At 41.4% G+C, this 27,819-nt stretch overlaps 1 protein-coding gene across 1 annotated transcript in view; it reads left to right on the plus strand.

Moving 5' to 3' along the window:
* The window catches only part of ITPRID2 (ITPR interacting domain containing 2), a 41,819-nt gene that overhangs the window by 2,875 nt on the left and 11,125 nt on the right, over positions 1-27,819 (plus strand). Inside the window, exons 4-14 of the mRNA XM_027461105.3 lie at positions 3,095-3,144; positions 3,992-4,048; positions 6,599-6,635; positions 7,835-7,933; positions 8,446-8,654; positions 9,582-10,279; positions 13,344-13,416; positions 19,576-19,667; positions 23,351-24,598; positions 27,004-27,084; positions 27,442-27,569. Coding sequence (XP_027316906.3) covers positions 3,095-3,144; positions 3,992-4,048; positions 6,599-6,635; positions 7,835-7,933; positions 8,446-8,654; positions 9,582-10,279; positions 13,344-13,416; positions 19,576-19,667; positions 23,351-24,598; positions 27,004-27,084; positions 27,442-27,569 — 2,772 coding nt within the window. The remainder of the gene's footprint in view (positions 1-3,094; positions 3,145-3,991; positions 4,049-6,598; positions 6,636-7,834; positions 7,934-8,445; positions 8,655-9,581; positions 10,280-13,343; positions 13,417-19,575; positions 19,668-23,350; positions 24,599-27,003; positions 27,085-27,441; positions 27,570-27,819) is intronic.

Raw genomic sequence — 27,819 nt, forward strand, 5'->3', positions numbered from 1 at the left:
CTGCTACAAAAATATAACCATTACCATAAACAAGCATTCATTTACTAAAATAAAGTATTTTCTCTGTTACATATTTTCTAAAAAGTCATTCCCATTTTGTCTGAGTTTATATCAGCTTTTGTGAAAAGTACATTAGAAGAAAATTGGCACATTTCAAATCCCATTTTCTGGTTTGAGTTGGCAGTAGCACAAAAAAATGATTATCAACCCACTGCATAAACAGATCTGCTTATAAGATTTACTCCTTCATTTGTTTCCAAAAGCATCAATGGTGTTATAAGTTAGATAAAAAGAGTTACTATTTGTCCTGTGTTAAACGTGTTAGCAGTTTGGAGCTCATGTTGCTTGGCATATCCGTTTCACATCTGCTTTGGAGGAGAGATGAGTGTTACTCGTATCCCATGCTTTTTAACTTTGTTAAAGAAAAAAAAAAAATAATAATAAAAGAAAAAGGCAGCAAAACAAGAAAAGCAAGCATGTATCACACTGTGATAAAAATTACGGAGGCTTCAGAAATGTCAGATGTTACCCAAAGTTTCCGGTTTGCTCATGTTTTGGGAATCGCGTGCCTTTGAAAAAGGGACTTTTCTCTCCTCCAGAAGCTTGACAAGGCGTTTTGAAGCAATGAGAAAGCTTGCAAAAACTTCCAGTTTTAACTCCTGTTGAACTAAGATGGGAAGAGAAAGTGTTTGTATTACACTGATAGAAAAGGAGAAACTTTTGTCAGCTGTGCGGTGGTGTGTGTTACTTTAATTCCGTAAGTTTAAACTCCTCCAGTAGCACAGGGGGTGTCGGAGGTATTTAGGAACTATCTCCTGTAGATATGCAGGAAATGAGTTCTTGAAATGCCTCAGAAAGAAGAGGTTTTGTTTTTTTGCTTCAATTTTAAAATAAACACTGCTCCTACTCAAGTAAGGCTGCAAAAGCAGAGGTTTAAATGGCATTTCCAGCACCGTGCAAAACCCTCGTACCGCTCGTGCAGGCGGCGTGCCACCGGTGGCAGCTGAGGCTGCAGGACTGGGGAGAGCCCCAGGCCCTACACAGGCCCTGCACAGCGCCCTCTTACCTGTGTCCCGGGGTTCATCCCACTCCTGCATACACCGCTGCTGGAATTAAGTCATTGGTACAATATGGTAATAAACGTGTGACTCATCCACATGGGAATGCAAATGAAAAATTGCAGGGCTCATTGGCCCAAGTGGCCCCTGGCTCCAGCCTTTCCCAATGCTGGGGTGCTCCCAGGCCCCTCCATTCTCTCCCCTGTGTCCCCACATGAAGGTGGCAGGGCCTGTGGCTGTGCCTCTGGAGCTCCTTCACATGGAGTGGCCTCCAAACCATCCCTGTCACAGGGTGCCTGGGGACAAGCTCCGGGGAGCTGGCTCAAGGGTGCTGCCACTGGAAAACAGTCCTACACCAAGAAGCAGAGCTGCTCCTGCTGTTGTTCACAAGGATTTTGGTGTGGGTGCTTGTCCCTTGTTTAAATTTGTGCCTCACCTGCTTCTTAAATGCAGGTTTTCCAAAGGAAGGGGATGCAGTGCAGCTGTATGTGTGTGCAGGAGCGTGAGCAGGGAAGCAGACGGACAGAGCTGCTTTTCCTGTAGCCACCAACACGCTGCAGCACTGACGGGCTTGACTTCTGAAAGAAATGCCAGCTTCAGTGATTGTTTTCACTGCTTTCTGCCAGTTGGTTCATGCAGCCCTGAGCTTGACCAGCAGCACATTTCTGTATGGAAAAGACGGAGATGCTGGAGTAGCCACCAGGGAACAGGAGGGAGAAGGAGAAGGTGCCTGTTACAGCCACTGTGCGAGCAGGGAGCTCAGTTTTTACCACAGAGCACAGGGCTGGCTGGAGTGTGAAGGGCCTAGACGGCCTGCCCTAACTTCTTTGAAACCCTGACACAAAACCTACACAGAAATCCATGAGACTGAGTCTCTGTGGACCTTGTCCTGTCACCTGCAACACATTGGTGCATCTAGCTGCTTCTGCTGTTTGAGTTGGCCTCTTGCTGCAGTGCCTTTTCTTTGCTTTTCAAAAGACACGTCAAAGTGAGCTTGCTTCCTATCAGCGCGCTGCATGGGGAAACTGAACTATTTTCGGGGCGGGGGGAGAGTTGTAAAGTATAAGGTCTGTTACAAAGCAGATGCAAACTTCTGTTGCTTAATTTGGTCATGACACCAAAACAAATACTGTATCAGAGTACTGTTTGCCTCAAGTTCCTTGGGCAGGTTTATGTATTTGTCTAATTAAAAACCCAAATGAAACGTACATAATATAGGCACATAAATCATCCGCTTTTTCCTTCTTTATGACTATTATATTTCTGAATTTGTTTTGGACTTTGAGTATTATGCTGCACTACTTAACAGTGACAGGCCTTTTTAGTTAGAAATCTCTCAGACACAAGACAAAGAAATATCCAGATAAAGTAAATAAATTTAATGAGAGTGCAGAAAGGGATTGGACCTGTTACTTGCATGGTTTCTGCTGCTGATTTTGGACACAGTGGGATTTGAAAATTCTACTGCCTTTCAAGGAATAGCCATATCAGAGATCACCTAAATAAGAGCTAATATAAAGAGTCAATAAAATGCCATCACTGGCAAGTGACAGCTGACATAGCTATCTACATTTTTATTTTCTTTTTGATCAGTAAATGCAGTTTTTCACCCCTCTCTCCAAAGCTTGAGGTAAATCTATGGTAAGAAGTTTTAAATTTGTAGAAAATGGGTAAGGTTTTTATCATATAAATGAGATTGTGTTAGTCCGTTCAAACCCCATGCTCGGTTTTTGGGTGTTTTGCTCAGAATTCTATGATTTTCCTTGAGAGAGGGCTGCTGGCCCTGAAGCTTTGACACCAGCTCGTGCCTTAGTACTGCAGTCGTTATCAACCTGTTTTGTTGTTTTTCCCTACAAAGCCTATTTGTTCAGAGGGCTGGGGATTGCTTAGGAAGTTATTGCCAGTCCTCATATGTTTGTGCTTTCTGGGGGCGGAGGGAGGGACAACCGCTGCTATCACAAGCTTGTTGCACGCTGTAAGGAAGGACATGAAGCAGCAAGTTTTTAAGTTGGTATTAATCTCTTGTGTGGTTTCAGAACGCCTCTGGGAGCCTCCCTGGATGAGCAGAGCAATCCTCTGTTGAAGGGTAAGGAAAGGTTTTACCTATTGAGATCTTTTTTCTTGAGAAGCGAGCTCTTGTGTATGTTCACCCGAGACCTCGGCAATTTAACAGTGGCACAAATGACAGTCTAGTTGGCCTTGCTGAATTATTCTCACTGAGAAGCAGCTGTGCCTAAGAAACTCAGGAAAGGAGGGTAAAGATACCTGTTCAGTCTTTCTGGAGAGTTTAGTAAGCCTTAAAAAAAAAAAAAAAAAAAACAAGGAAAAAATGCAGAATGAGGAGTTTTATCTCTGAGCTGGCGAGCATTTGGTAGTCTCTGCATCTAATAGCTCAGGTTGCCACACCTGAAAATTTTACTATCTGAGCAGGTCCGAATACTAAAGTTCAAAGTACAGTGAGAATTTGCAGGTAGTGGCACAGCATAGAGGAGTTACTGGCTGTCTCTGGAGTCTTTGCTTGAACTCTTAATCTGGGATAGGGAGAGAGAGAGGGGAATGCCTAACTTGGACTCAAACTTTGGATCCCTCTGGTAAGAGGTCTGGAGGCTAATGTAGCAGCAGAAGGAACAGATATGGTGGGTAATACTCCTAGGTTTGTACTTGCAATTAATTTGCTTGCAATCTGACTTGGGGATGTTTCTGAGCATAAAGTTAAAGCAGTGCTGTAGTTGTTCTCTTTCTTTTTTTTTTTATGTTCTCAAATGTAACTTCTTTGTGCATTTTTAGTGTATGACTAATGCAGGGATTGTAAATATGGTCTAGTTATATCCTGTTGTATCAACTGAAGTGTCTTGCTAATACCTTTAGTTAAGCTATTAAAAAGAAAACACTGCAGTATTACAGTTGTTGAACTGCTAACTGTACATTTTCAGGCATGCTGGTGAGAAATGGAGGAAGTTTTGAAGATGACTTATCCCTGGGAGCCGAAGGTGGGTGTGGCAGGATTATGACTTTTTCTATCAAAAAAAGAATCATGTTCAGTCATCTGATTTTTATTTTGAAAGATAGCATTTCCTTTTAGGTCAAAGTAAAGCTGACTAGAAAACCAGCACAGAACACATAGGAGAATGCAAGTAGATACGCTTTCTGAGTTTATTAGAATATTGTGCTTGTTAAACATGCTGGTCTAACCTAAAGGTCAGTCAGCCCGGAGTTCCTTCTGCCCTCACATGCTAAAGCCCACAGCTGCAGCACAGCCCAGAGTACTTGCTGGAGCTGTGTGAAAGTGTTTTCCCCTACGTGTTGTTCTTGTCCATGGGTTCCACTTGACAGTTGTGCATGCCCCACTTCCACTGAAACTCTTGGGAGTGGCAAGTGCAGGCTTTTGAAAGGAGAAATGAAATTCTGTCAGCCATGAGGCAAACTCATTAAGAGCTAAATGCTTTTAAAAATGAAAAATGTCAAAGCTGAGTAAGTAATTTGGATCAGGCATATTATATACTCTGCCATTGTTAGATGCCTTCCTTTTCTTTCTCTTTCCCTTTTTAAAGGGAAGGAGATGTGGCTAGTCTTGGTTGGTTTAGCCTCCCTCCGTAGCTTCCTCTGTTCATCGTGGGGTAGAGGTGTCCACAAACCAACTAACAGAAAACTTCTAACGGTAGATCCTGAAATAAAATAGCACAAAATAGTTTCTCAAACTGGGTGCCAGTGGTATCTTCAGGATAGGAGCTCTAAGATTGTATCTGTTATCGGTCAAATAAATTTAAAAAACAACCTTCATCTTTCAGTGTTTCTTCAACTACAGCTTTTAGAAAGTGTTAGAACTTGTGTAGTAGAAAGCCGTTTTATCCACAGCTGCCTTGCTAGTGATTTTGAAGTATTGGGACACAGCCTGGAGAAGGAAGTATCTTTAATATTTAAAGACTCAAGACTTCTGAGGAAAACAGTTGATCTGATAATGATGGAGAAGCAGTAGCTTACTCACTTACTGCAATAGATTAAATAGGATTAATTTTATTTTTTTCTGTCAGTCTTTTCCGCTTGTTAGATTGCCAGCAGTGTGATTTCATAGAAAAAGTTTCTTTTTAACAATCATCCAAGATCTGAGCATGTGACTAAGAATATGGGAGTCAGCACATTTTAGAAAATCATGTCACTTTTTTTTTTTTTTAATTTCAATTTTTCCCCTTATCATTCTCAAGGATTTCTGTTCTTGGGGAGCAGAGAGTTGTTTCCCTCCTTTTCAGATGAACATGGTCTCAGTGCCAGAATTGCTGGTTCATTTCCATGTGCAAGGACAGGGGTGTTTCTGCAGGGCTTTGCTTCTGTGAGAGAACAACGGGACAACAGAGCTGCCTGGAGCAGCGCTGCGTGCCCTGTCATACAGAGAGCCTGGCTGCTGGAAGCCAGAGCCCTGTGAGAATGGCGTGGAGGGCACTGGACAGAGTTCTGTAAGCCCAGCACCCTGCTGAGCTGTTAAAATCCATGGTCCAGCAGCTAGAACTAGTCAACAATTAATCCATGTAGATAGGCTTGCTTTCATATTATATGCAAGGATATTTAAAAAAATGCACGTTCTGCATTTTGTATATATTTAAATTCCTTCATGATGTCTCTGAAAAGGGAGGTGGTGAGGTTTCCATGTTTTACTCCCTGTTGCTGACATTTCCCTTGGAGGCACAGCGAGTTTAGATGCAGGGTTTTCCTGGCAGCGTTTGACATACCTTTGCTCTTTCCATAGCTGATTCCGAGGGTTGCTATGACATATGTGCGCTCCTTGCCTCTCTTCTGTGGCAAGTTTGTTAATATTGAGTCGCCTCTTTGGGGGAACTCATAATTTAAGGCTGGGACTCAGCTCTCTTCTTTGACAGGGTGTTGATGTTGTAGGAGAATAATGCTGCCTGGGGTGCTGACGTGTGGAGCTGAGCTGCTGCAGCTTCAGAAAGGGCTGGGTTCCCCGCAGGGGGGCTGGTGACCAGGTGCCTGGCATCTGGTGGCTGGCCTCCTCAAAAGTCCCTTCTTGGTGTTGCTTTGGTTTATGCATTGCACAGCTTGGAGAGCCAGGGCCTGGCCCCCACCAAGAGTTAACTGTGTTGGTTTAAGGACACGCACACGGTCTCTGTACCTGGCCATGGGCACCAGCTGCTCTTCTCTTCTAGCTGAGCAATCTTCACATGACTGCATCTCCTCCTCCTCCCCCTTCAGCTGGTAATCATGTCTTCAACTGCAAAGCAATAAATTGTCTGTTTATATAACAATTGCCAACTTACTGCATGTAAAACTTCAAGTTAATATGATTCATTACGGCAAGTAAACATGAGTCCGTGCGAGATTTTATTTTAGACAAGGCCTGAATAAACCAGATTGTCTTTATATCAGCTGTAAACTAGGAACACTTGACAATCATATTTATATGGAAAGAAAAATCTGGCACATGCAGGAGTATTCATAGAAGCGCTTGTTGGCTACTTTTTCATGTCACTTGTGGGTAGTGTAATTGTGAGGAGCTTTGTGCATAACAACTTCTTGTTTCTCTACAGCTAATCATCTACGAAGTGATACCCAAATGGAAACATGGTAAATGTCTCTTTTTTTTTATTTCTTTACTTCAGAGAAATATTTATATTGAAGGGAGAGGTGGAGAGGGTGCAGTGGATGTCGTGAAGGCTACCCCAGAGCTAAAGCTCTTCTGGTCCTGCCAGTCTATGTGAGAAGGAAAGAGAAAATCTAGATAGCACAGAAATAGTCAATATGAAATGCAGAAAAAAAGCAGATTTTAATTATTCCAGCAGACATGAAGTAGTTTTGGGGGATGACAGGGGATGGGAATGACACAGAGAAACAAGATCTGAGTAACTGTGGTATGATTTACCTTCTTTAGCTCACTGATCCCTCCCCATTTCTGTTTTTGCCTGTCAGAGCAGGTGTCATTTGGGAGTAGGGAAAAAGAGAGGAGAAGCTCCTGCTTTATGGGGATAGCTTCTAAATTAAATGTACTGTAAATAAAACCCCTGCTGGGACTCCAGCACACACTGGCACAGCCTCGCTGCTCCTCCTTAACCGGGCTCTGTAAATGTGCTCTCAGGTGAATCCTCTCACCTTTGGTTTCTTTGTGGTTGTTCTGCTGTGTGCGCACTAGGATTTGCATGGTAAAATCCCCCTTGGCAGGTTTGTCCCTAAGAGTAAGTAACAGTACGTCTGAGCCCGAGGTACCAGCTAACGCTGAGCAGCCTTCTCCAGACACAGGAAGGAAATAGCTTGGGATTGGGAAAGAAACTGGCCCGCAGTCCCTCTTGGAGCTCATCTTGCTCCGTTTCCTCCAGCCTGGAGCCTCTTTGCTTTCCTCGGGAGCCTGCCGGGTGCAGCCAAGGGTGAGGGAGGGCGGCAGCAGGGCCGGGTGGTCCTGCCCGAGGAGGCAGCGGGCTGGGCAGGGGCAGGCCGGGCAGGGCAGGGCAGCTTGCCCAAGGCTGGGCTTCCTCGCTGGAGGAGGGTGGGATCGGGGAGGGTGGGGCAGCCGGGGGAGATCGGGGTTTGTTTTCTCAGCTTGCATTTGCCTTCAAATACTTAGAGTCTACATACGTTTTTACTGAGGCGTCCCAGGGCTCGCTTTTGTTATTGTATTTCAATAAGTGACATGGCTAATATAAACCAGATAACGCTGAACGGGGAAAGAGAAATTCAGCAGCATTGGAGACTTAGCTCCGCTCTGAGACGGAGAATCGAATCCCCGAACAAAAGGGGTTTATCACAGTGGTCCTGTCCATTTGTGTTGACAGCAATGGTATGCTGGCGAAGGAGAGGAGGCTTCAGTTCCACCAGAAGGGGAGAAGTATGAACTCCACCGGCTCTGGAAAAAGCAGTGCAACTGTTTCAAGGTAAAAGAGTGCTATGCTTTGAAGGTCATGGCGCAGTTCAGTGGAATTTGGCTCTGTTTTGCTGGCAAAACTTACTTCTTCTGTTCCTAAGTTAAACGGACTTGGCTTGATTTATATGCATTGTTGCATTTAGTAGCCGAGAAGGGAATTTTCATTTGGTTGCTTGAAAAACTGCTATTTGTTTTCAGTTGTGGTTTGCAGTAAATACTTACGGATGGTCCTAAGCCTTAGAAACGTTTGAAATCTTAAATGGCACTTCAAAATTGGAGCTCTGCAGAGGAAGGGCTGACTTTATAAATAACAGTATCGGATCTGAGATGTGTCAGGGCTGATGTCTCTGGTGGTGTGAACCAAAACTTCAGATGCAGATATCTCCAAAATTATTTCCTAAAGTAGTCTGAGCTGTAGGAGTCAAAAGTTCAATAGACAAAGCTTGCTAGTGGACTGAACTAGTAGTTGGACAGAAGGCACTGTGTCAGACATAGACAGTAAACATCTTGTCATTTGTCTAGTGTTTCTGAATTACTGGAGCTTTATGAGGAAGATCCTGAAGAAGTGCTCTATAACCTTGGATTTGGAAGAGATGAACCAGATATTGCTTCAAAAATTCCAGCAAGATTTTTTAATTCATCATCATTTGCCAGAGGGATAGATATCAAAGTGTTTTTGAATGCCCAGATGCAGCGCATGGAAGTGGAAAATCCAAATTTTGCTTTGACGAGTAAGTATGTTTTTGAAGCAAAGTTTATTTTTATTTTTTTCTAACTGCGTAAACAATCTCAAAAGAAGGTCTTATATCTAGTGTTCTGGCAAAACCCCCATACAGTCTAAAAGCCAAATTCCATTCAGAAGCTGTAATGACTTTCTAGCTTGGTTTTAAATGTGGTGAGAGGTGACCATCAGTATATGACACCTTGGGACGAAGGAAAGAGATTTATAGTTGGGAAAAGAAATGAAGGGCATCCTGTAGAATGTATATTGCCTTCTGTTTTGTTTCTTTCCCATCTCTTTCTTCCAAGTTTGTCTTCTGTTGTAGATTTAGAGCACCAAAACAAATAGCTATATCTGTCTTTTTCTTGTGTTCTTCAGTATCCATGTGGTATTTTTGAAAGCTGGCAGCAGTGACCTACTTCTGTGGTTGGTGAAATCTGTCGGTATTGCTATTGACTTGGACAGGAGCTTTGTTAGGTCAGGAATGAGCATTTCTGAAATGAGGGCATAGCTGAAATGTCCTGTTGTCTTTGTAGATGGACGGAGCAATCCAAGTAACACTTTTCCTGCCAGCACTCTGTAAACTAGCTTGCAGTTGTGTACCCGCGTCTCTTTTTTTACTTTGTGAAGACTTTCCATGCTGTTCTCCTTCTGCGTTTACCAAACACTCTTGCAAAGTTTTTCTTCCACTTCTTTTTACTGTGTGGTATCACTTTCAGCTTACTGGACTAGACAGTGTTCAGTCCATCTCTGGGACTCTTGATATAGATATTTGTTGGGGTGGGTGAATGCAGGTTGTGATGAAAATTCCCTCTTCAGATATGAAGAAAAGAGCTGTCACTGCCAGTTTGTACAATGATGTAGAGATCAGCAATTCTGAGCTGTGATGACACCAAAGGTCCTCTTAAGCTCTGCCTTATATTATGTTCTTGTGCAGGTCGTTTTCGCCAGATTGAAGTGCTTACTACTGTGGCCAACGCTTTTTCCTCCTTGTATTCTCAAGTCTCTGGGACTCCTTTGCAGAAAATTGGTAGTATGAACTCAGTGTCTTCCAGCAAAGAAGCTTCCAGCCCTCCCCCTCTAAATCGCAGCAATACAGCCAGTCGGTTAATGAAGACTTTGTCTAAGCTCAATCTGTGCAGTGCACAGCAGGCCGATGGTAGTGGCTGTCCTATACCTTCACCTGTTGAAAAAGGGAAAAGTCCAGCTGAACTAGGGAGTGAGGAAAACGATGCTAAAAATGAATCTAAGTTACAAAAACACTCTAAGAAGAAAGACTCTCCCTCTTTTCTGGCTACTGTAAAGGAGGAGATAGCCAGTAGTCTGATGAATGCTACAGACGCTCACAAACCCGCAAGCCTGCCTGCTGGAACTGATGATAAGCAAGAGAATACTGTGCCTGCGGCAGATGTGCAAAATAGCAGGCTGGCAAACCCCCAGGACAGACTGTGTGAAGAATCCAGTCTTTTGGACTCTTCCAACCTCAGCAGCAGTTCCAACACGTCCAACAGCAGCACGTCTGAAAGCAGCGCCCCGACACAAAGGCCTCCTGTGGCATCACCCTGCGTTCCCCTTGCAAACCCCTCCATAATGAATCTCATGCTTCAGCAGAAAGACTCCTTTGAGATGGAAGAGGTAGGTGGAAATATATGACTTTGTTTTCACATACAGTTTACATAACTTGCTGGCTGCCAGCAGAGGAATGTTCCCTCCTGTGCAGTTGACAGTGTTTTCTCCAGGAATGCTTTACATTCTCTGGATGATAGGACAGTTGTCACTTTCTCTTGGTAGGCTGTGCTAATTGATACTCTTATTGAAATAATGCTGTTGACGATGATGTTGTTTCTGAAAGTCAGAGTGAATGTTCTCATTCTTTTCATCAGGCGCAGGTAACTGCAGTCACTGGCAAAACCTATTAAAAACTTTTCCATTCTTAGCACGATCTTTTCTTGTGGAAACAGACCTAGGTTAGACTCAATATATAAAAAAGCCTTTGTAGATTGCTAACTGTTAATCTTTATTTATTGTTACCTAAAAGTAAACTCAATACGTTTGTGGATTGAGCAAGACAGTGAAAAGTGCTGTCGTGTAGGGTAAGGTGCTCATCCCATGGTTTTGGTTTTGATGGCAATCTACTGTATGTGGTTTTGTTTGTTCTCTAGAAATTAATATGATGAAACTTGCTGTTTGATGCACCTTTGGCAGTGGCTCAGATAAAAAATTCTTACTAGCTGCCTTTTAACTTTGTAAATGAATTTATCCTTTTTTTTTTTTTTGATTGATCATTATCCCAAAGGGATTCTAATACCCAGATTCCTCTAAGTAATTCACTTATTAGGCTAGTAAATGTGCAGCCTACAAATTAAAAAATTCATTTTTTATTTTTGCATAGACTCACACTTTGAATTACAAGAGCTCTCTTAAATTAGCAGATGGTTTTATGGACACATTTTGAAGTGTCTGATGTTAACAATCCGTAAGTTAACTTTTTCATTTATGTGAAATGGATATGTAAAATGAAGGGTGGTGATTTCTGTGCTGAAATGGGTGAAGAAAACAGTCCAATAGAAAGCTTTAGATTTTTACAGTAAATGACAAAGTGATGATTTAGCAGATATTGCCTAGTGCGGTGTTTGCACTGCAGACTTTTGATCAACTTCTAGATCAACTGATGTTGTAGTTGAAGACACATAATTGAACGGAAAGAGGTAATCTAGCCTCTTGTAGTTCTTGCCGTTTGTTGAGCCTGTGTGCCATCACCCCCTTGTTGTATAGCCATCTATGGAATGAGAACAAAAGATTGATCCCGTTGAAGGGAGGAAAAGAAACTTGGTGTATTTTGATTTATTCAAATAATTCCTGGCTTACTTTTCAGCTGCATAATTTTCTTGATCCAGTTTGTTGTGTACAGATGTTTGTGCTGGCAAAATGGGAGGAGTGTGAGTGGTGATGGCTTTTTGCTGCATTCTCAATGGTTGGACTAGTTTCATATATCTCAGAGGAGAAAACTGGATTTTGGCACTTTTAGGTGAAGTTGAAACAACTTTAAAAGCAAAACAAAAAACACAGAATTTTCTTTCAGGGTAAGTTAGACTATAAGGGGTTATGGAAGGAAGAAGGCTTACCAAACTCTGCACGAGCCAAATGCAATGCATTTGCAGAGTTTTGGTTGACACACTTTGCAGTCATGCCAGTACATAAACACAGCTGTTTTGGCATGATGACATGTGGTGTAGGATGGAGTTGTGGTGAATTTCGTTTACGCAATCTAATATATACATATCAGCTGCCTTCAGATCCCTGGCAGGAGGGATTCAGCTTTAATAATGAAACTTTAGAACAATACCTGGCAGCTTGATTTTATTTTTGTTCATCTCTAAGCAGGGTCTAATGAACAATAAACTGTACTAGAAACAGTGAAAATAACTCCTCCCACCCTCTTCTCTTGATTTGGAGTGCATTCATATGCCTAAGAAAGATGACAGATATATCAAGGAAGCTGTTTGCATGCCGACAAATGCCTTGGCGGTTTGAGTGCCCTTAGGAAGTCTGTTGCTGTGAAGATAGCCTCTGTGGGGGTGAGTCAGGGCAGGATTTCCCCCAGAGTCCCTCTCCTGAAATGGCCAATTAGAACCACGAAGGTCATTTACCAGCATCAATATTGGCTGAAGGGACGGGAGGAGAGGGGAGTCCTTCTGTGCGCTCATCTAGCGGTGCCACTGACACGGCCGGGGTGCTGTCTCCTACTCAAGGACAGAAGGTGGAAAGTATTTAGGTGAGAAGAGGCTTGGTGGTTTGGAAGAAGCAAATTTAGCCATCGGAAACTGGGAGGCTTAAGAAAATCAAGACATCTTTCCTGGAAGGCTGATGTGATCAAAGGGCTTGTAAGATTACTTGCTGTTCCTGTTTGTTGTTGTTGTTTGTTTTGATTTTTAATTTGGTAAGCCCCTTCTGTGCTCCTCTGCATTTGGGCAAAATAATCATTTATCTCTGAAAAACAGCCTTTGTCTCCTAAAGGATAAGTCTTCCAATTTATTGTGTAAGAGTAATGCTGTTTGCTTATTAATGGTGAAAAGGTCAGGCCAAGTACTTCTCAAAATCCCTCTAATTGAGAAAATGCACTCTTGTGGCTGCTATACATATGATATCAATGCAGATAGAGTATCTTCTTTAACCAAATGCTAATTTGGGCTTTAAACTATTACTATGCTGATTTTGCATTTCTAATTTAATTGAAATTAGAAACAAAAATGTTATTGTCTGGTAATTTTGAAACTAGGCAGGCAGCCCATTAGAGAGGATTGTTAGGGGGTAGTTGCATTGGGGGTTTTGTGCATGTAGACTTGCATGTGAACCATGAGGTTTCCGTTTGTTGCCCCAAAATAAAATGCATTATAGCTTTTGAACTAAACAAAGGCCTTCCTGTTGAGATTTTAGGCATATTCTTTTCATCATTTGAAGTTGTCTATGAACTGCCTTCTTAATAAGGCTGTTACACAAAGTGATTAAGTAAGAGGATTAATTTTCATTTAGTTTTAAGTTTCCCAGTTGAAATCTACATGTCTTTGCATACGTTATCTTCCTGTTTTGTGGAAGACACAACAGAAGTATTTCCAGAAGTGGTACCCTGGTGAAGTCTGGAGTAGCACAGGAACATATTCCCGTTGACCTGACGATATTCATCTTCTGTTCCCTATAGATCCAGAGTACAGAGGGAGATCTACCACACGTTCCAGCTTCCCACCAGCTGGCAGTGACCAAGCCAAGGAAAGGTGAGTAGACAGCAGCATGCTGACTGCTTCCCTTTCTGAAATGCTGAAATCTGAGACTTCTAAAGTTTCCCTTCTCTTTAGAAGAGAAGAAAGATGTTTCCATTTCAGTTAAATCACAGAACGTTACTGCAAAGTGGCAACCAAATTACAGGCAGGATGACAGCGCTGTAACCTCACTGCGTGTTTTCACTTTTGTGCCATTGATGATAGCTCAGTGAAACTGAAACGTTAATTTAAATTGTATGGGATTTTTTTTCCCCCTAGAAAATCCTGTAATTTAAGGTACCTATTTAAACTAAAATTACATTGTTTTAAACCTAAATTGCATGGTATGTCTAGCGTTTGCCTATGTGCTACTGCTTCATCTGAGGGCTGGCTGCAGAGAAGACTAGTGTCTCTGCACCCACATGGAAGTCATATTCCTTGGTGTGACAGAATGCACTGGCTCTTGAGGCTCAGGTAGTCTGTGCTTTCATCTCAAATCATTATTTATATTTTATGGCTCGGGAGAGGTACAAGGCAGATAAATTTTGTGATTGTTACTGGCCTTTGCCCAAAGTTGGAAAATTAAGTTTGTTCTCTAACTGTTATATGTAATTAATGAACTAGATCTTGTTGCATTTAGCTACGTGCCTAGCTTTGATGCAGTATCTTGGTGAAACATGACTAGCTATCTATATAAGATGCTATCTATATAGGATGCTATCTATATAAGATGCTATCTATATAAGATGCACACAAACCTGTCTTAAGACACAGAGATCATCTTTTTTGCCTTTCCATAAATGAACTGACAGTCTAGTGAACTGTCAGCTGAATTACATTAGTATGGTTGAGCATGCTCTGAACCTGCTGAAGGTTAATGACTGGCTATTAGGGATAGCTTGTGCTACAAATTCAGCAGTGTTTTGTACAACACAGCATTGCACTTGTAAGTATTCTTTTCAGAGAAAGGTGACTTACGGAACTAGCAGCTGCAGTCAGGGAGTAGAAAAAGTATAGGTATATTTTTCTTCTTCTAAAAAGCTAGTTTTGTGGCTTTGGTCCCCTGTAGATACACTACCCTCTTTCTCCATGCAAGCAAAAAAAAATTAGATGATCATGTGTATATGTGCTGAAAGGCACCTAGCAGTTCTAGCAGTGGGTCTCTAGTGTGGCAGGAGTAGTGCGTGCTGGTTTGTGTCTCCCAGCTAGTATATCCCACCTGTTTCTGAATACAATTGGCAAAGAGAATCAATGGCAGTTTGCCTTTGTTCCATTATTGCCTAGAGTTCTCAGGTAAACTGTGTTACATGCATGTCAATGCTGATGACAAGCCTGCACGTTTGCTAAAAATTAGTTTGGGACCAATTTTTTATTTCACCTGGAAGATGTAGAAAGTGTACAATGTTGTCATATACAGGTCACAGTAAAATTACCCAGAAGTAAAGTATTTGGTGCGAACTTACCTGAAACTTTGAAATAGTCATTTTTTTTTGCAGGTTGTTCAACACAACCGGTGTATAGTTTTGCTTTCTCAGGAAGCAGGTGTTCGCCAAATTGGAAGACATCCAGTGTCAGAGGTCACTTCGAAAATGCTGTTTGTTGTGTCTGAATGTCTAATTCTGCTCTTACAAGCAATCACTAGAGGTGGGATCAGCTTGACACTGGAGCACTGGTCTTCTGTTACACTGCTATTTCAGCTGATGATTCTCATGGAGACTCACCACTTCCAGTGGTGTTGGCTGTGCTGTACATAAGCACCCATATATGAAAATTTGTTCCAGATATTTCCTCTGTTGGAATAACTTAATACTTTTTTTTTTTTTCCTTCCTGTAGGGGTACTTCTGTGTTAATTAGCAGGGTTAGTGCCGTTTAATACAGAATGTTACAAACCTTGCAGTGTCATTTTACTTCTACAGAGAGCTATGGATGCTTTCTCTGACATTTACAGCAGTTGGGAAGGCATTTGAAGAGGGTCTATAATAAGATATGAAGTATTTAAATAAAAAAATGTCTTCACTACTGAAGTAGCCTGGAGAGTAATAACATATGTTTGAAAAGCACTGAGGGTGCTGCAGCTTAGGCTCCCCATTACTGCATGTTTCACATTTCAGATTAGCTTTGCTTATAAGTGGTAAGCATATTTTTTCAAAGTGGCTTCCAAATGATTCTTTTGCTGCAGTAGTGTCTTTGTGAAACATGTCATAGGGGAGACGAAGAATTCTGGATGATGTACTTTTTAGGTTATGAAATCTAAACTTGGTGAACTAATTCACCCATTATGCCCCAAAATGGCATTCTGTTCTTTGCTGTTGCAAACCTCAAATGTAGATATCTTTTTGCTCATGGATTTTAATTTTAATTTTAATTTTATTTTTTTTTAAGGAACAAGTAAGCTTCAGTTGCTTTGCACTGTAAACGTACAGTGCTATTAAATGTCCGCTATTAAAAACAAAATAAACATTACAAAACAAAAGCATCCAGAAAAAAACACCTTTTACTAAGTTATCTGGAAGGAAAGTTCATTAGTTAAAAAACAAAATTCTTCCTGACATTTATACAGCAGTACCTTCCATTCCAAAAATGCCCAACAAACAGGACAAATATAGGTACAAACATGTACAGAACAAAGTATTCTCAGGGCTTTGTCAATTGTGTTTGGTTGCTGCCATCAGCAGCTTTGTGAAATTTTGAATAGCCCCAGACCTCTTTCTTTTGTGGTATCTGACACAGATATTCAAAAACAGTAACTAGTTCTGAAAATTTAGTCCTTGAAAGTGAAGAAAGCACATCAGCAGCACTTCTTGTCCTTAGCATACATGTATTATTGTATTTATGGCTCTTAGTGGATACAGCTCCACTGTAGACAGGAGATGGGGGAGTGAGAAGAAAACATTTGGAACAGGTTTAGAATTCACAGGAATCTGTGTTCGTATATCCAGAAGCTAAGAAATCCCTGGGGACTCTTTGAAGAGTTTCCACGGGAGTGCTCCCGACAGGACTGGTTTCACTAGTGCTGGGGTGCCATGTGTGATCAATATGGGAAAACGGGGCAGCAAGTCTTTAATCCCAGAACGGAATACTTCATAACTAAGTTGGGGAGTGTCAATTTATCAATAACCTCATGAAAAACAAAGTGCTTTACCAATACTGCAAATAAAAGAAGCATAGATGTTACTGGAGCTTCACAGGCAGTTTCTGTGCATTTCTTCTCCTCTTCTGCATCAGCAGTAAAGTGACACAGAACACATAAGACAATTATTTGATAGGACTGTTTGGATCTGTGAGACTGTCACTCCATTGGTAGTTGAATATTATTTTACAAAAAAATGAAGTATTTCATTGTTTGATAATGATTCTCTAAGTAATGTTTTCATTTTTTTTGTAAACCACAGACATGTTTCTTCATCATCTATTTCTGTGAACTATGTTAGCTTATTTTCTATATTTCTGAATACCTGCGTTTTTTTGGCATGTATTCCATGTATTCTAAAAGTATTTAAATATTTTGTACAACTTAAAGCAATCATCCAAGGGACATTTTCATTTGTGCTCAGTTTAACTGAGACATGAGTTTGATTGTTCCTTCTCTTTTTGTTCATCTTGGATGGTTCCTTTTCCCACACTTTCCTTACACTTTTAGAGAAAAGTATATAATAATATATCAGCCTTTGATGCTGAGTTTTCTGTATGCAGTGTAAAGAGAGGGGAGCCATGTCTGATCAGCATCTCTTTGTCCTTTGTCTTAAGACTCAGTGTAGCCAGGAGGCATTTTAACCAAGATCTAAATGTAACTTGGTAGCTTTTTTTTTTTTTTTTTTTTGCTTCCCCCTAATCTGCTTGGATCTGAGAGACATCCAGGTGCAGTGGAGCAGGTTGTACATCTGGATCAGCAGTTGACAAGAAGGGTGGATACCATTACATACCAGCATAGCCCAATGTAATGGTTGATACTTCTAAACTTTAGAGAGCCAAACCTTATCATTTCATGACCAAAGTAGTAAAGATTCCTGTTTGTTAAAAGTTTTTACTGCATTTACATGGTAGAGGTATAGAGGAGAATTCTGAGAATGTGCAAGAGACAAAGGTAGGTTATGGTAGAAGACCACTAATCATACTTACAAAATGTCTTCTCTGATTTGCTTTAAAATGTTCAGAAAACATCCTGGTAACTTTGCAACAGGCATGGATGGCTACATTAAGGGATATATCTTTAGGTGGCACTACGGCAGTTTGAATCAGTTCATACAGCACTAATCTCTTGCCATGGATAAAGATAATGAGGCAGGTATGAGTGGGCTAGGTTGACCACTTAACTGGCAGTATCTGTCATGCAAGGCTGTCAAAGCCTGTACATCCATGTCCGTATATATGTATGACTGCAAAGGAAATAGAAAGGCAGGTCAATATTTTTCTTGAGCAGTGATAAATTCCATGCAAATGAAACCAGATGCCAGTACACACACCAGTAAATTCCTTTATCTGAACTATTTGGTATCTCTCTCCTGTAGCTAAGGCTTTCAGGGCTAGTGGTGTTTGTTGTTTTGTTTTTTTTTTCCTTTTTTTTTTTCTCTTTTAAATTAAAATTCACCAAATGGGAAAAGAAACAGGAGGCCAAAATCTGTGACTATTCACCTCAGAGAAGGTGGCAGCTTTCCACCAGACCCAGATGTAGTGGCAACCTGGAGTGGCAACCATGCTCCTTCAGCAGTGTAGATTGTATTGTGTGCTTGCTATGAGCCAGGTCTGGTCTAAGTGAAGTAATCCCTATTGTCTTCACTGGGAGCTGGGTGGGGATGTCTGACTTGTGGTAAAAAAAAAGTTGTTTATCATTGCAGGATATTGTGGCTACCATGATAACAGAGTAGCAGCACAATTTGAAAGGCACTCCCTAAAAGCTGTATGAAATCCTCGATGAAGAAGTTTAAAAGGCAGTTTCCCTATCCTGTTGTTCACCAGCTTCTGTGCCTATGCAGGCTTTTAATTCTGCATTAGCGAAATGTTCATCAAACTTAATATAAAAAAATAATTAGTTTTGAATATCCAGCAGTTTCAAAACAGTTTTCATAATGCATTCCAATGCATTGAGCTGTGAACTGGGATTAATTATATGATGACAGTTAAGTGGAAGAAGGAATGCGGGGCAAAATTCTGTGTTGAGCCGCCGAGAGCAGAGCAGCAAGCTTCTGCACCAGGGCAGGGGGGTAGCAGGGTGCAGGGGCTAAAGGCTGATGGGGTCTTATCCCATACCCAAGCTCTTACAGGTCTGCTGAGGACTAGAGGAGACATGTGGTTGTTGCTCAGGCTGCCATGGTCATGGGGGTGTGAGGTAGACCCTGAACGTGAGAAGTGCCTCCTGTGTACAGTGGAGAAGAATGCACTGTCACACAGCAACATGCTGCAGAGCTTACTGAGATCTCCTGGATGAGGAGCTCTGTGGTGTAGAGCTTGCACCAGAGGACACCACTCCTGGGTAGCAGTGAGGATTTTGGAGTCTCTCTAAGCTACTTAAACACTTAACCTGACATGAGTAGAAAGGAGTAAGAAGGAGGATTTTATCTCTGGAGTACAAAATCAATGCTGGGAACGTGCTTTGGCAGGCTGCCAGTCAGTGTGTTAGGGATGTGTTGTGTTTGTCCACCAAACCAGTGAGGGACCATCTCTAGCAGTTCTCTGTCCTGGGCACTGCTCATCTAGTTCTGCTCCACTGGATGCATGGGACGGTGTGGGCTGGCAGGAGACGCGTGAGCGCCTTTATCGCTCTGATCAGGAGGGCTGGCAAACCTGTACATGTCAATACAAAAGCAGCTGTGGCACTGAATGCATGTGAATTAACCAGTGATTCAGTTTTGTGGAAGGAAAACTGCAGCAGTGGCAACATCAGCACACTTTTTTCCACAGCACAGAAAAAAAAAAAAAAAAGTTTCTAAAGTTTCTCTCCCACTGCTGCTTGAAGTTTCACAAGTAGAGTTTTGCATGAGGAAAGGTTTTGCACTTCGTATGATTGAAACAAACAGGTTGTTTTTCTGAATTGTTCAAAGGGGAGCATGAACAGGAATTGTGCTATCTACTTATGTTACTTTGATGTAAAATGAAAGCATGTACTGAGTGTGACTGGGCTTAAGCAGTTATGATCTGTAAATGATTACAGTTGGGTTTTGCTTTGTTTTAAACAGATCAGCTGTTACGGACTGCTAGTCAGCACTCGGATAGTAGTGGCTTTGCTGAGGATTCTTCCACAGACTGCTCTCCATTTAATCAGCTTCAGGTGAGTTTCCCATATTGGGGTTGAAATGTTACCTCTAAGTATGGTACAGCAGAGACCTGGAGACGGAAGGAGGCATACTGATGTTTGACTTTGATCATGGCTGTCAGTCCTGGTCCTGATAAAACTTTTCATTTTCTGAACTGGATCTGCTGAGTTACTTACACTGTGTTAAAATTTTAAAGCCTTTCTGATAGGAGAATCTGAGTATACATGGGCCTGGAATAAGCTCTAAATTCAGTATTTCCTGTGTGCTGTTGTACATCTTGGGTCGGAAAGGACCTTAAAGATTCCAACCTCCTGCCATGGGCAGGAATGCCAGCCACTAAATCAGGTTGCCTAGGGCCTCATCCAGCCTGGTCTTGACCACCTCCAAGGATGGGGCATCCACAGCTTCTCTGGGCAACCTGTTCCAGTGCCTCACCACCCTCTGAGTGAAGAATTTCCTCCTAACCTCTAATCTAAATCTCCTCTCTTTCAGTTTAAAACCATTCCCCCTCATTCTTTCATTATCTGTCCAAGCAAAAAGTTGTTCTCCATCTATTTTATAAGCCCCCTTTAAGTATTGAAAAGCTGCAATGAGATCTTCCCAGAGCCTTCTCTTCTCCAGGCTGAACATCCCCAACTCTCTCAGCCTGTCTTCATAGGAGAGGTGCTCCAGCCCTCTGACCATCTTTGTGGCCCTCCTCTGGACCCTCTCTAACAGCCCCACATCCTTCTAGTGCTGGGGGCCCCAGGCCTGGATGCAGCAGTCCCAGTGGGGCCTCACCAGGGCAGAGCAGGAGGGGCACAATCCCCTCCCTCCATCTGCTGGCCTCTCCACTGGTGATGCAGTCCAAGACGTACTTGGCTTTCTGGACTGTTCGTGGTATATCTTTTGTCACTGGCTCATGGTCCAGAATTGCAGTCCATTCCTCTCATGATTGCAGTGAGCAGACTTAAGGTAACGAAAGACGTTAGCTTTTCTGGTGATCATTTAATTTCTTGCATCGTTTTTGCCTTACCACTCATTTTTACATGCTTTTCTATTTATTTATTTTTAGCTAGCAGCAGAAAGAATGTGAAAACAATTTCATACTAATTTTACTGTGAAGGTATACTAATATTTAGTCAGTCTTAAGCTCCCACATTCTTTCCTGTTCCAGTTGCTTTGATCTCGGTCCTGGAATTTGCAGTGATGCTGACCAGAGCTCTCAGGACGTAAGGGAGGGATGCTTTTGTTTAGCCAGGTGCTTATGAGACTGCCCAATACATACATGTGCTCAGCATTATACCTGATACCTAGGAGAGGTGGTCTCTGCCTCTCATTAAATCATTCACACAGTATTAACCATAGTTTGGTTGGCCTGTCAATCAGCCTAAGAAAACTCTGACATGGGTCCTGGTCTCAAGGCCATTGGCTAGCTGTCTGGGACCTAAACCACAGTCAAGAGAATACAACAATGGAAGCTTGGGTATCACCAGTAATGTCATTTCTGTGGCTTTCAGCTACTGAGCTTTTTTACACTACAGTGACTTTCCTAGTGGCACACCAAACACATTTTAAAAGCCATTTTGGTCTTACTAGGAGGAGGTTCCCATCCTCCCCATCCACCAAAGTTTGCTCTTCAGTTTTGGTACTGGTATTCTGTCCTTTTCCGTTTAGTACTTTGCCATCTGAGTTCTAAAATGGAAGACAAGACAGGTTAGTCCTTGTGTCTCCAATAAACATCAATTTACACTTACCAAGAGCAACAGAGAGAAGAAAGGAAATCATGAGCATGAGTTTCTGTAATGAGCATAGTAATCTGGGATACTGGTTCTACTCTGTACTAAACTGGGGCTACACTGAAATTGGCAGGCATTTTAGAAGGAGTCTCAGACTAGAATTGGTCACTCCTGATCATTATATTGGTTACAACCTGAGAGAGAGTCCATTAAAAGTGTGTTGCAACTAAATGCCTCTTCACTGGAAGGCTAGTGGAGTTTGTTTGCGTTGGTTGCAAAGTGATGAGATTTTTTTGCTTTCTATTATGCTGTTTTGAAAAGATAAATTGAGACTGCATGAGATCTGTGCCATGGAGTTGCTAGGCTTTCTTCTGCCACTGTCACTGCTTTATTCAGACCAAGTACTGAGCTGAATTTAGAAAATACGGATGAATAATGAGACTAGGGAATAAGAGAACTTGGCAGCTAGTGAAGAGAACCTATGAAAAGATGAAGGGGATACAGAGGAGTGTATGGTAAGTTAGTGCCATCTACTGTTAAATAATTGACTCTAGCAGCCATAGCATTCCTCTGGAACTCATGAGAAAACTGACAAACTGGAATCATATTTCCTTTCTTCCCTGACAGCCAAAAAAAGATTTCTAGGGGATATTTTGGTTTCAGGGTAGGATATTCTTTAGGGGAGTTTCATGTTACCAAAGAAGTTAGAAAAAATTCTCCATCCAAGTACTTGAATTTTTGTTTGCTTGGCTTGTAAGTAAACAATGTGATGGAGAATTAGAGAGACAGATACACGTGCTTGTAGCACACCTAATTTCACCTAGACATTACAGTCTTTTGTTCTTGTCATACCTTTGACTTGAACAGTATCTGAACCTGTACAGTCTTTAATACTAATTTGTGGCTGTGTCAGTGAGTGCAATGCTAAGCACATATTTAGAATGATGACCTTTGTGACTGAAATTCTCTTTTAGGTGGTTGGAGACGGAAGTGTTATGCAATATATACCACAAATATTCTCTCTAGAAGGAACTAATAGTATCCTAACAGCAGAGAGAATTGCAAAAGTTAGAGATAGTAAAGCTTTTCTAAATTTCTAGTTTATGTGACAACTATGGTAAATTTTCAAGACTGTACCACATATCTTATGAAAAATTTGTGCCCACTTCTAAATATACCTGTCAATCAGACTGGCCTAAGGAATATGCTTTGCAATCCATAGACTTTTCCTGCCATTTTTTCCCTATTAAATTAACAGCTGCCTTATACTGATGCTCTGATCAAGTATATAGGGAAATGCATCCTTCTGCAATAAGGAATTTAAAATGTAGTTTATAATAAGAAGGGAAAGATGTATTAGGAAAAAGGAATGGAGAATAGGGTAAATGTGCTGGATTGTCTTCAATGGAGATGAGCAGCCGAATATTAGATTCCCAGTATCAAACAATTCTGTAACTTAAAACGGGCTGTGTATATAGGCAGACTGTTTTTTCCCATTCTTGGTGCAGGAGAATCCATGATTCTCCTCACTTCTCTGTGTGCATTCCCTAACACCACCCTTGGTTTCAGTGCTGAGTGTGAACTTTTATATATGGCACACGCCACAGTACCTTCACCCTGATATCCTTTGTCATTGCTACCTAAAATACTAGAATTTTACTGCTGCCACTTCTGTTCTGGTAATAAAGAGTTTATTGTCAAATCAAGAAAATGTGTGAATAGTTTTCTTTTTTTTCTTTCTTTTTTTTTTCCCCAAAACCATCTCCTTTATGTGCCATACTTCAGTATGCTTCTTACATACCTGATACTACGGTTTCTTTGTTCTCTTTCACTGTTTCTCCTGCACGTGAAAATCATTTTGAATTATTCTACTATAATGCCTAATGGATATGGACTTAGACTCTTAGCCTGACTTCCTGAGAAGGCAGTAGACGAGTCTCCAGTATGTTCACCCATTTGCTGGTTTGAATCTTTCCTAGGTTCAGGAGTCTTTGCAAGGCATGGGAAGCAGTGCTGACAGCTGTGACAGTGAGACAACCGTGACATCACATAGTGAGGAACAGAAGACACCAATAGCCAAGGAACTGCCCTGTTTCAATAAGTTTGAGGAGGAGGAAGAAGAAGAAGAGGAAGAAGAGGAGGATGATGAAGGTGAAGAGGATGATATCTCTCAGGTAGAGAAAGGAAAGGTAGAGGCACATTCTGAAAGCAGTAGAGATGATAAAAAAATCCATGACTATGAAACTGAACAAAATGGAGGAGAAAGCAAGTCATCTTACGTGTTGAAGACAGTTGCAGGAGAGGTCAGATCTAAAGAGGAACATGTTTCCAGTGATCAAAAAGAATTGGAGCTGCTGGAGGAAGGCAGTGATGAAAGTGATGTTGACAAAGACAATGTATTTGAGTTTCCTCAGTATCAAACGCACCATATCCTCAAGTCACTGGAGTCTCTGGAAGGTGGCAGCTCCTCCCCATCATCTGTGGACAGGGTTCATGTTGCTTTGCAAAGAGCCCAGATGAGGATCATCAGCACATCTGATTCCAGGGCCGGACGTGCTTTCCTTAAGTCAAAAGATCTCCTGAGAAAGCAGAGACAATGGCTTGCTGAATCGGGCTATCCTCTAAGGCGGTCTCAGTCTCTCCCAACTGCATTACTGAATCCAGTGAAAGTGGTGTCCTCTGTGAACGTCCAGTTAGCTCCTGGAAAAGAGACTCTGTGTGGTCCTCCTTCTTTCACCTACAAGTACACAGGTGTGGAGGAAGATGAGAAACTGACGTCCGAGGATGACAAACAGGAGGGCAAGGCAGCTGCCAGCCAGCCTGTGTGCAAATCTACGCTGTTCATTGCGCCTTCGTCCTCCAAAAAAGAAGTTCCCCAGGCTGGGCCCCGCAGGCAGTCTGAGGAGCCCAGTCCCACCAGGGGACAGAGCTGCCCACTGCACACGCCAGCACACATGTCTCAGTCAACATGCTCCCTCCACTCCCTTCCCACTGAGTGGCAGGACAGACCACTCTGTGAGCACGTCAGGACGCTGAGCACGCACAGTGTCCCGAGCATCTCCGGTTCTTCCTTCAGCTCCTTGCTTTCCCCCTTCAGCTGCCCCTTCTCTCCAAGGCACTCTGGATATCCTCATCGACCTCATGCTATCAACCCGCCCTCCACCGTGGAGATGCAACTGCGCCGAGTCCTACACGACATCCGAAACTCCCTGCAGAACCTCTCACAGGTAAGAGGAAGAAAAAATTTCTCCTGGCAAAGAGGTTTCATAGTTTATTCTTATCAAACCAAAATGTTAGCCTGAATATACTTTTGTGTAGTGTGGGAGATCAGGAAAAAAAGGACATTTTGTGCAAGTTTGGTTTGCTGCTTCTTTCAAGAGCTTCTGTTTAACGTGTCAGAAGATCATTACTCCAGTGCTCCACTGTTTTTGTATTGATTTTTTTTTTTTTCTGGTTACAGCTGAATTTTGGGTGGGGGAGAGGAGCAATGTATGCTTCATCAGCTATTAGTTTAAGTTGATAGTCATTAGCTTTAGATTTGAAAATACATATTGCCTTTAATGGTACTTTAATCTGTCTCTTCTGTGAGTGATTTTTTTTTCATTGCGAGTCCCGTGGCTTTAGTAATAATGTCAGTGAGGACTGTTTGTTCCATGCATATGTCTGTGCTGTTTCTTGCCAACCTTCTGGATGTTCAACTCTGGGTGTTCATCTAGTCAACATGAAGTCATCAGCCTTTTATAAAGAATCAGTATTGTCACAATGTCTGAAATTTTGGCCATTTCACCTGTCAGAGAAGTGCTTTAAAATGAAGCACATATTTTTTTACTGGTTTCTGTGACACCTTCTGCTCTTTCCCTCCTGATTACCAACTGTCTGTCCCCTTTCCACCACCTCTGTACTGCTATTCTCTGAGTTCATGGTCCAGCTTAGGAGTCTGCAAGCTGCTGAAGGTGGCTATATAGGCAGTGCACTTGCACACCCGGCTTGTTGATATATGAATGCATGAAGAATATGCAGTGGTAGAGCTTCAGTGTCTTCTGTGGGTTTTATCTAAGTACAAACATCTGCTTCTCTGCTCCTTATTGGAGGTGGTGGGCGGTGGTGATTCTTTTTAGATCCCTTTGGTATTGTGACACAGCACTGCAGTGGAAAGCTGCAGGCAAAGGGGTTTCAAGTCAGCCATTGTTCAAGGTGTGCCTGAGAGTGAATTCGATCAGAATTCGATCTTCTTTGTAAAATTCCCTTGTGTGAATGAACTGCAGCCTTGCTATGGGCTCAGGGTATAGTGTCACTACTTAATACCATGCTAACTAAAGCTGCTGGAGAAGAACCCTCTGTATTACACCCAGAATTTATGTTCACGCTGATTTAAATAATAATAATAACAATAACAACAATAATAATAACAATAATAATAATATAAACAACAACAACAAAAAACAGTTTCAGAGGGGATAATAACATCTCCTAGCCCACTCATCCTCCTTCCAGAGTAATTTGTCTAGACTAGTTCCATTTTGGAGAGTTTGGTCCTTCTCACTACAGATATTTTTATGAAAAGCTATTGTTTCCAATACATAGTTTCCTTGTGCTGCTTTTCTCTGCAGACAAGATTGAGTTTGGCACACAGCATATTCCACATACAGTCTACTATAGAAAACATTGAGATGTTTCAAATATATGGTTCTGTTATTAAGAAGGAAAAAAGAGGAGTAGATAAGTTCCCAACAGAACAGGGAATAGAGAAAACTGGGAGAGGAAAAACAAAACATCCATCCCCTTGATGTGATCATGTTTGAGCAAAGCTCCGCTAGGTAAATGGACATGCTTCAAATTTTCCGTGGCGTGTCAATAGTCCTTTGAATTCTTTCAAAATTATGTTGGACAAGCTGTCTTTTTCATGTTTGAAAAGGTAAATGTTTTCACTGTTTCCACTGTTCTTTGCTGTGCCGTGTCTCTACATGTAACAGCCCCTGAATTTTAACTGCTTGCTGCAGACATTGAAGCAACATGCAAATAGAAATTCTTCAACAATTCTGTTTACATGAGAGATCATTGGTATGCAGGGATCTTTGAATGTAGGCAATATGGTGAAATTAAAAAACGACAAGAATAAAATCAGCACACACACGCACACACACACACACACACACAGCTGAGGAAAATCCCACAACAAATGTGACCGTGATCACGATTTGAAAATGAGACACGTTAATTTACTCAATTCTGTTTTTTGCGTTGTGCTCTTTGTCTTTAGCTAAGACAATTGCAACTAGTGAGTTTTCACTAATCTGCACTAGGCATTTTCTGGACCCATGTCTGGTGCAGAAAACTTAGCTTTTTATCCCTACTTATTGTGTCAGACAGGATTAATTTTTTATTCGTTTTTTCAGCTTAACACATTTGCATTACAGAGCTTTGGTGCACATGCCTCAGTTAGGAGCTGGTTCTTCCATTTTGTAAAATTTCCTTTTCCTGTTACAATATTTGCTTTGGTGGTGGAAATAACAGTGCCAGAAGGACTGTGTTTTAATATTGGCTGCTTTTGGAGAATCTGACCATTTGAGAAGATGAGTTCATAAATGGGATTGTTGACATTCCTCTTTCAAATTGTTCATTTCTTCCCTAGTACCCAGTGATGAGGGGTCAGGATTCTTCAGCTGCCACCGGTTACACTACTCAGAGATCATCTATTCTACCTCTTTATGAAGTAAGTGCCCCTGTTCACACAATGATACTTAGTCAAAATAAAATAAAAATAAACATCCTATAAGTGTCACAGACTGTGCTATGCATGGTCTTTGCTCTGAAGTGATAACATGACTCTATCCTAAATGTTGAAAAGGAATTAGCCTAAATACATGGAAGTAATTTAATGTGTTTGTATGGTGCAACTAAAAATGTTTTCTTGAATTATTGCTAGCTTGTAACATGCAATTTCTGTAGTATACTGAAGTTGTTGACCTTCTGCTTGACTTAAAGAGCACACATAGTCAAATGCAGTTTATTTAATTATTTTTTTCACCTTTTCTTTTTTTTTTCTTTCCTCTTTATTTATTTATTTTAGAATACTTTCCAGGAGCTGCAAGTTGTAAGGCGAAATCTAAATTTATTTAGAACCCAAATGATGGATTTGGAATTGGCTATGTTACGTCAGCAGACAACAGTTTATCAGCACATGACAGAAGAGGAAAGGTAAAATGATTTTATTTTTAAAAGAGAGAAAGCACTTTGGCACTTCAAGAAATGAGCTGCTGCCTGTGAAATCAGAGCAAAAAAAAAAAAATCTATTAGTTTCAATCTGAACAAGGCTGGAGCTGAATTGTGGCCAAAATAGTTTTTTACTCTCATCTATGTATGTCTTCATTCTAGAGGGTCTTTTTTCTTTTTTTTTTTTCTAATTCTTATTTCTCATTAATTGATTATTTTTTTTTTCTCCTTTCTG

This window comes from Anas platyrhynchos, chromosome 7 (assembly GCF_047663525.1).
Source record: "Anas platyrhynchos isolate ZD024472 breed Pekin duck chromosome 7, IASCAAS_PekinDuck_T2T, whole genome shotgun sequence".
Lineage (NCBI taxonomy): Eukaryota > Metazoa > Chordata > Aves > Anseriformes > Anatidae > Anas > Anas platyrhynchos.